Source organism: Aphanomyces astaci (genome assembly GCF_000520075.1).
Source record: "Aphanomyces astaci strain APO3 unplaced genomic scaffold supercont1.47, whole genome shotgun sequence".
Taxonomy (NCBI): domain Eukaryota; phylum Oomycota; class Saprolegniomycetes; order Saprolegniales; family Verrucalvaceae; genus Aphanomyces; species Aphanomyces astaci.
Genome location: NW_009798310.1, coordinates 288,691 through 297,245, shown reverse-complemented (window position 1 = coordinate 297,245; position 8,555 = coordinate 288,691). Strand labels below are relative to the sequence as shown.

General features: G+C 47.5%; 2 protein-coding genes across 2 annotated transcripts; both read right to left on the bottom strand.

The window, feature by feature from the left end:
• Positions 1-945: 945 nt before the first annotated feature.
• H257_13320 (hypothetical protein) lies at positions 946-3,119 on the bottom strand (the record flags this gene model as incomplete). Its single annotated transcript, XM_009840800.1, has 6 exons — positions 946-1,164; positions 1,985-2,067; positions 2,428-2,571; positions 2,724-2,802; positions 2,943-3,071; positions 3,117-3,119. The coding sequence occupies 6 exons, from the start codon at positions 3,117-3,119 to the stop codon at positions 946-948; spliced, it is 657 nt and encodes a 218-aa protein (XP_009839102.1).
• Positions 3,120-4,935: 1,816 nt separating this feature from the next.
• H257_13319 (hypothetical protein) lies at positions 4,936-6,811 on the bottom strand. The gene has a single exon (XM_009840799.1). It carries the CDS (start codon positions 6,707-6,709, stop codon positions 4,958-4,960), a length of 1,752 nt encoding a protein of 583 aa, XP_009839101.1. The 5' UTR covers positions 6,710-6,811; the 3' UTR covers positions 4,936-4,957.
• Positions 6,812-8,555: the final 1,744 nt, after the last annotated feature.

Below are 8,555 nucleotides of genomic sequence, written 5' to 3'. Positions count from 1 at the left end.
GTCAACTTTGTGGACCCATATCTCAATAGCAAATGTGTCTTAGAAGTCGCAAAAACTACCCAATCAAAGTTGAAATCCTGCGCTTTCCGATGCACCAATCAGACAAGAAAACAGCACCAAATTAGAAAAATTCCGCCAATCCAAAAAGAGGAAGGTGACAACCTTTTAGGATCAGAGTAGTACATTATTCGAAATAACTGGACTCCTTACGTCTTTTGAGCATCTCCAAGAATACTTATTTCCCATTGGCTGCCGACTAAATATATTGACACATCGGAGTCAAAGGACAAACTGCAGGCACAAAGGCCGCTCAAAAGTACAAACATAGCAAAGTACTACATAGTAGAATCTATGCATCAGTGGTAATTAAGGTTACCGTAACGATCGGTCGCCTCCAAACCAATCGTTCTTGACGAGTGGAGTTTTACCATTCACAGTCAGTTCAAAGTCATTGAAATACTTGGACAGCGTTTGACAGGCTAAATCCTTCAAAATTTACTTGAAATTGCCACCTAACATATCTGAAGGTGATACCCTACACGATGCATCGCCAATGTGTCCTAAGATTTCGAGTAATTGCAAAAGTGCAGACCGGGGTTTCGGGGTAGGAAGTAACTAGTGGTAAATTACTCAATTACTCGATAAATGACAAGATGCTGCTACATTTTGGAAATCTGGCGGTCTTTTGGAAATGATTGGATATGTAATTTGTTCAGCGGCTATTGTGATGGCCATCCGTCACTGACAAGAATATGACTGATTTCGTTTGATTCCTAGTTTATCCTCACTCGTCGTTAATCTCACGATACATCATGCAAACTGGTATTACAGCCTACTCACTTGTTGCGATTCACGTTGGCTCCCAACCCAACTCGAGAAAATGAATGCGTCGCTCCAAAATCAAGCAACACCTTCACGTCTTTGCCATTCTTCATTACACCCGACTTAATCATCATCGCCGGTGACTTTTTTCCAGCTTCGGGTTTCACTAGACACGCATTGAACTAGCGCTGCTTGCATTTCCTGCTGCGCCTTCAGTTGATTCTCGTGTTGCGCTTGTTGATTTGCTAACACTTGCGCTTGTGCTTGGGTTTGGGCCTCCAGCGGTTGTTGGATCATCTGCTGCTGGTGCTCCGTAGTCGCAACTAGCCTCGCAAACACTTCCTCCATGATTTTTGATTGGAAAAAGGTTTTACTACAGGCTCGCTTGGTAATCAACTAAGCCTTCTTTAGTGTCTACCTTCGGCTTCTTCGCTTCGAACTTCGGTCTCGCCAAAAATGTGCGTCAATCACTTCGGTTACGTATCCGGACGACAGACTTAAAGTTGCTTGGGCCTTGGTAAGTTCGTCGAGAGCGTACTTAATTCAGTTACTACTTGAGTCGCTGTCCTCGCTGCGTAGGTCTCGCTGGATAACCTTCTCGCTCGCCACTGCCCCTGCCGCTCGCTCTGCTTTCACTTTCCCACTCGCCGCAGTCGCTTACATTTTTGTCGGCAGTGACTCTTCACACGCACCAAATGTCCCTTTGCTAACGGTCGACTCTACCCCTAGACTCTGATATCGGATACTAGGAGAGTACTGTCGTGGAAAAGAAACACTCGGGCAGTCGCTAACTTTACACTAGGCGCTATGAAAGGTCGCCGTTGAACCTTTGCCTAAACTCGATGGAGTAACCTTATAACCTCCGAGCTATGCCCCTCGGTGTTAGTCCTTGCTGCCGAACTGAACCAGGAGGTACTACCAAATGTAGCGGTAGCGAGCTTCACAGAGTAAATTGGAAAATGATGAGATTGTCGTCTTAAACTACCAACTACGAAAATGTATAATATACTAAACTACATCAAGTAAACATTTTTCTCTACGGCTTCTTCAACACTCTTGCCCATAAATGGTGCGACAATCGTTGGCTTGTTCGACAGCCTTGCCATCGTTTTAGTAACGATGCGACAAGCTGTATTCTTGGTCGGCAACCTTGCATTGTTACATCGAGGCTCCACCCAGTCATGCTGACAACGACGTCAGCCGGCTCGGTGACGACAAACACCAACACGATGAACCGGACGCTCCCTGCAATATGTGAGGTTACACCTGTACAGATCCCGCGCAATGTCCCAGATGGTTAAAAAGGAAACGGTGCCATCGATGATGGAAAAAGTGTTTTCAGGCGTGCTTTTTGGGGATTTTACGCGTGTTATGAAAAACAGGGAATTACACGTGTATTATCAATAACAACTACTGTATATGGAATTGGGGGACTTGCGCGTGTAAATATTTTGAGATGCATAAGCTATTTTATCGAGAATTTGGAATGGAAATACAACATGCTATTGGTACAGTACCTTCGCGTCGCCGATCATAGCACACCATCTAATCACTCTATCTCGACCAATAAAGGACCTATTCCAGTCATTCATCGACCGGTCCCACCGCTGAGAGATGCCCTCAGTCGTGGGGTCAGCCCCATACACACAGACACGGCCATACCTCCTCTCCTCATGGATGTGCCGATAACGTTCAAGTCCGGGCTGTTTGGTGGCTGCCGTCGCATCGTGACCACCCACTCGTCACGGCCTACAGCCTGGAGCACCGCGTCGGAGATATATATGTGGGGTGTCGTTGTCCTGCTGTTGAACCAACTGCTTGCTTACACTAGGCATTCTGGTCTTGATGGCAGGTAAAACTCGATTCAGCACGAAGTCCTGCTATACTGCATTTACATTTACCAGCGTAGTCACCAATCTTCCAGCTGAACGATTGCGCGATGATTGAGCAGCAGGAGTCTTCGTGACGAAGGGCCACATCCTGATCTTGCCATCAAAGACAAGATTGTCACGCGCATCGTACTGAGAGCGCGTCACGGCAGCAAGGAAGATGCCCTTCGGAAGGAACCTCTTGCTTCTGCACGCTCGGCCTTTGTGTGCTTCTCATTTGGTAAGGTACACCTTTCGGTGATCCTTGTCCGCGTTGAACCATTTTTCGTCCGGATGCATGACGTTGGCCATGTCCGAAAACGGCAATTCCAAGAGGCCATAGCCACCACCGCCGAAGGCGATGGTGGCTCTTGATGACCTCTAACTTGTTATCGTTCGTGAGTTCTCGTCGTGCGCGGGAAATACCATGGCGGCAAATTCAAAAATTGATCTTAAGGTCCCGGAATAATTAAATAACCTCTTTTATTTTGTATTTTTTAAATGATATCCGATGACGAATCAAAATTACAGCGCGAAATTGGTGGTTTTGCGCTTTGCAGCCAATGGACAATACCTTTATAATTGAATTGTCTTTATGACATGCTAGGATTCATTAAATTTGGTCAGGAAATGATTTTTTGGGGTCGCTGGGAAGCCATTGCCCGCAGTAATTTGGAATAGAGGAAGTATATAATACCGGTCGCAAATTGCGGATAACGTTAGGATGCTGGCCTTTGTACTGCATAACCTAATAGAACAATTTTACTATGTTTAACAGTTTTTTGTATGCCGGGAAGCTTGTTGGTTGTCGCGCTATCGCTCCTTCAAGTTTGGGTCGTGTGGATTGCCATCATGTTAAAAATTGAAGGCGTTCCGGACGCGAAATACTCATTTGCGTGATTTGGAAGTCTCCCATCATGTACACGATTTTTATTTTACTGTTAATCGATCAATAAAAGCACGCGCAAGTCACGCAAGCGTGAAAACCCGAAGCACGCGTTAACTCCCCAAAAATTGTTCAAAATACGCGACACGAGTACATACCCCAAAAAGCACGAGTGAAAACCCTACACCCCATCGATGATGACCATGTGTGATATGGTGGAAATACCTATGATCCAGTACCGTTGACGCACCACGTACAGTATCCCACGCCCCTCACCTCTGTCAACGGGGGAACATGGGTCCAATGTGAGCGATCGGTGTTCCCCCAGTCAATATTCGATCTTGTAACTCGCGTTGGGGAAATCCGACAATGCTTACCACGTTGCTTGTATTGTGGACGATCTGTCAGAACTAGTTGACCCACTTGCTACGCCCTAACCAACGTTGGCGACACAAGCGAGTGTGTACTTACTGCTAGCTAGTACAGTATTAATACACGGTCTGACACTGTAAATAAGGTGAGCTTAGGACACTGCGGTAGACTTCAAGGCTTCCACTCAGAACAATTGATCTGTGACATCATTTATCATGCAACAGCTTAACCTATCTTGCATGTGCCGTTGCCTTGTTTACATCGCCTTCGACCAACCACGACAGCACACCATTGATGGGTTTTCAAATATCAACTTTGTACTGTTTCATTTTTCTCGTTATCCCACTTGGACGCTTCCTTGTGGGATAGCAGGACATATAAGCAAGCGTTGATCCACGGTGGCCATTTGGCGCTTGTTGGTGGTACAGTAGTTCCAGTCAAATTCACTGGCTCGGCCGTTTTGCATCACTTGCTCGAGCTGCTCAAGACCAAACCACTTGGGGCAACTCGTGCGCCGTCTACAGTCTCGCCACGACTATCAACTATCCCGTGGCCGTCATTGTGTTCAAATGGGCGGACAATTGCTTGAAAGCGACCTACGCAGACTTCGAAGCGGACGCTCTAGCCAATGATTCTGAAGTGACCCAGTCGATTCTCGTACTGTTTAACTGATATCGCTCGTGTGTGTTTCCAGGCCCATGCCCAGGGAGCGACTCCCACCCTGTACAACGTGACCAAATGGTGGCAGCGTACGAGTAGTAACGTGTACTACTGTAGGACCTTGGCAAACATTTCCTGTGTTTATATCGCCCGTGCGTATACTCAGTAACCACACGGGCGCTGGATTCTCGGTTTGTTAACATCACAGTACAGTTGATTGCAGCGCCATCTCGTACACTGTAGTTCAAGCATACTGACACAATTGATCACATTAAAACTCACTATACCGCCGGAAGCAACTATCTACTAGTAGTCGACAACAATAACTCCAATACGAACCACATGTATATTATGGTTTGGCTGCCGAGGCCTTTGGGTCGACCCCGTTGCCCCCCGCAATTCGCCACCACTTGGTCGCGTCGTACATGGAGGCCAAGTTGAAAAATACGGAAAAGGTCAAAAACACGACAAACAGCACCACGGTCACCCCCCCCGCGAACGAACTCACGATGCCCTGCCGTTTCAACCGCTGAACATGGGCTTTTTGGGGAGGTAGTAGGAACAGCCAAACGAGAGAGAGCAGCTTAAACCCGTACGAGATCAAGTACGAGTACGTCACGTGCCACCGCACTTGGTTCTTGGTGTCGGCGCTAGCATTTGGTTTCATTTCACTTGCAAAGTCCGCGTTGGTCATCTTCAAGTAGCTGTTGACCCACTTGTACAAGATGGCAGCGACTGGAATCGTGAGGTTGTTGACAGTCGTGACCAAACCATACACGGCGCCTTCGTTGCCAAGGTCGGCCAACTCCGTCGCGACGAACACGGACACGATGAACCGGACACCGGACGGAATCTGGTCGGTCAGGGTCACGCCCGTGTAGAACCACGGGTCCCGAACGACGTCCCAGATGGTCAACAAGTACACGGTGCCGTCGATGACAATCAGTGCGATGGTGGTGATGGCGATAGCCCACCGCCAGTTCCAGTTGAGGCCATACCGCCCCACGACTGACAGAATGCCGGAAAAGATCATGTAGCCGAGACCTCGTGTCAAGGCGTCTGTGACAGGGGGGACTTTGGCCCAATACTGGGCGATGGGGCCGCCCGCGGTCGAGTCAAAGTTGTGAAAGACGTTGGAAATGAACCGAAACGCGAGAATCTGCCACAGCGCTTGCCTCTGGACGAGCTGCCACAACTGGTGCGCCCACTTTGTAAACGGTACACTTTCCGTCTTGCGCTCCGCGAGCCAAAAGATGGAGCTCAGCACCGCCAGCACACATGGTACGCACAGCACGAGGTAGATCACCGACGCCGGCACGTAAAAGTCGAACGTTCCGGCGTACTCTACCTTTCCGTTCATGAGAACCCCGACTAGAGCACAGCTGATGAGCTGGCCGAGCGCGCGAACCGTGTAAATAGCTGTCTGGATGCGGCCGCGGATGACCAACGACTCGCGCTGGGCGTACTGGACGACAAGGGCGTCTGATGCGCACGCAGCCATGACATAGCCGAGAGTGGCGAACATGGCGCCGACGGTATAGCTGGACACGTTGTCCCCGACGGCTTCCGATAGGTTTGGGGTTTGGCACACCAACGATTCGCCGCTCCGGGCGAGGCAGGCGGCAGGGCCTTGATCCAATGTCGCGAGAAAGACTAGGGCGGCGCAGCAGATGGCCCATCCCAAGATGATCCACGGCTTGCGGCGGTAGCCACAGACGGGCACGCAGTCGCTGAGTCCGCCCATGATAATTTTGAACGTCCACGGAATGTTCACCACGGCGCCGTACGCAGCCATCTGAAACCCAGGGGCGTTAAAGTAGACTTTAATCAATGGGTACCGAAGCGATGGCAGGGTGCCATACACGATCCCGATCGCGCCGTACTGGACAAACAAAGATAACGCCTCCATGCTCAGCATGCTGATGGCCCCGCCCGGTACCAACGCGCCTTCTTCGAGCACGACATAGTCCTCCTTCATGATGTGTGTATTGGTCATCGAAAACGATTCTTCCAGGTCTTCCTCGGACACGAGGTAGATTCCTGGCTTCTTGGAAGCTGACGGCCGCACTGAGTACGCGTAATGCTGGGACGACTTGTGCATGTGCCTGTTGATGTGTTGGTGTGGTGGAGACTACTGCGATTGTTGTCGGCAAGTATGCAGTCGGTCGACGTTGTTCACGTTGTGAAGAACCTGCAGCCAACACGGAGACCACAGTGACTTTTACTCGTCATATGTTGAAGCCACTGGTAGTATTGACTTGTAATGATTGGCCAACATTGGCGAATCAAGTACAGTAGTACAAAGTACCTACCGGTAGTTGATTGGATAAACTTGGATGCCAACACCGCCTATTTGATGAGTACTACAGTAGTACTATCTAACTACTACCGGTACTGCCCCCTGGTCCGACTACATACCGTTTTGTCATAAGCGGGACTTTCAACGGCACGGCTTTCCTGTGGTGGGAATGGAGCCAAAAGCGCAAGTGATGGCTTACTTCGATGTGGAGATTTGGGATGATATCTGGATGCCTTTCTGGTTTAACCAAGCAGACACTCTGTACACTGTACTCAATGAAACGAAAGCGTGCGCAACGATTCCAGATCAGGGTGGCTGGTCGCTGAACAGCAACACGGTAGTCAAAAACTCATATGAGAATGAACTTCACATCGCTATCTCACGAAGTACAGTACTACAGTACTAATGCATGTAGGGAGCCCATTCTCTGCCGCCAGAGTAGTAACGTAAACGGCCAATTATTGCCCTCATTTTGACCCCTTAGCTTTTTCTCATGACAAAATGAAATTGAGTGTGAGGAGATAGTAGCACTCATTTTTAAAGCTGATTCTGTAGAGGTAACGTTATCGTTGTATTTGTGTATAATTGTAAATATTTAGATGATGAAATGAAAAAGGGCAAAAATTGGTACGGGGGCAATAATTGGTTGTTTACATTACTGTTAATAACGTTAGTACTATTAATAGTACTAGTACTAACTAACTTCGAAGTATAGTATAACTTAAACATGCTGGGAAATCTGGAGGAAACATCAAAACTATTCCGGGGAGTTTATGGTTAATTCTGGTCATCACATACTCTGTACAAATTCACAATACAGCGTTACAAACTTGAGGACTAACTATTTGTACAGAGTATGTGATGACCAGAATTAACCATAAACTCCCCGGAATAGTTTTGATGTTACCTCCAGATTTCCCAGCATGTTTAAGTTATACTATACTTCGAAGTTAGTTAGTACTAGTACTATTAATAGTACTAACGTTATTAACAGTAATGTAAACAACCAATTATTTATATGGATTTCAAATATCCGTGATAGTATCATGTGTCATCCAAACGTCATCCCAACGTCATCCACCATTAATATTAGGTCATATCCTAATTAGTATAGATGAGAGTAAATTAGGATAATGCTAGGTCATTGTATACAGGCCTCGTCCGGGAGCGGCACGGCCTACGGCCTACCTGCCGCTGCCCGACAAGAAGAAAAGATAGATCATTCGGTGAAGTGAGAAGCTTAGATCCGCGCTCTCGTACGGCCGCGCTTGCGCAGACGGCCTCCCGGGCGCTCGGGGCCAACGTAAGGCTTGGTCACTACTTTAGGTTTCATCCACAACTTCATCCAATTTCATCCAATGTCATCCAAATTTCATCCACATGTCATCCACGCTTTTAATTCAACAATTATATTATATTAACCATAGTATCCAAGGTTGGTATTAATATTCAATGCTGTCCCGTAAGTCTTAATTATTGCCCCCGTACCAATTTTTGCCCTTTTTCATTTCATCATCTAAATATTTACAATTATACACAAATATAACGATAACGTAAACAACTCCACTTTTTAATCCTAGAATGACGGAATTGGGCCTTGCACGGGCCGTAAGTACAGTGTTGTACAGCTGGAACACGTACATAAATT

What these genes read in the sequence shown, in the direction of transcription:
- H257_13319 (XM_009840799.1), bottom strand. Translation starts at nt 6,709, where the DNA reads ATGCACAAGTCGTCCCAGCATTACGCGTACTCAGTGCGGCCGTCAGCT.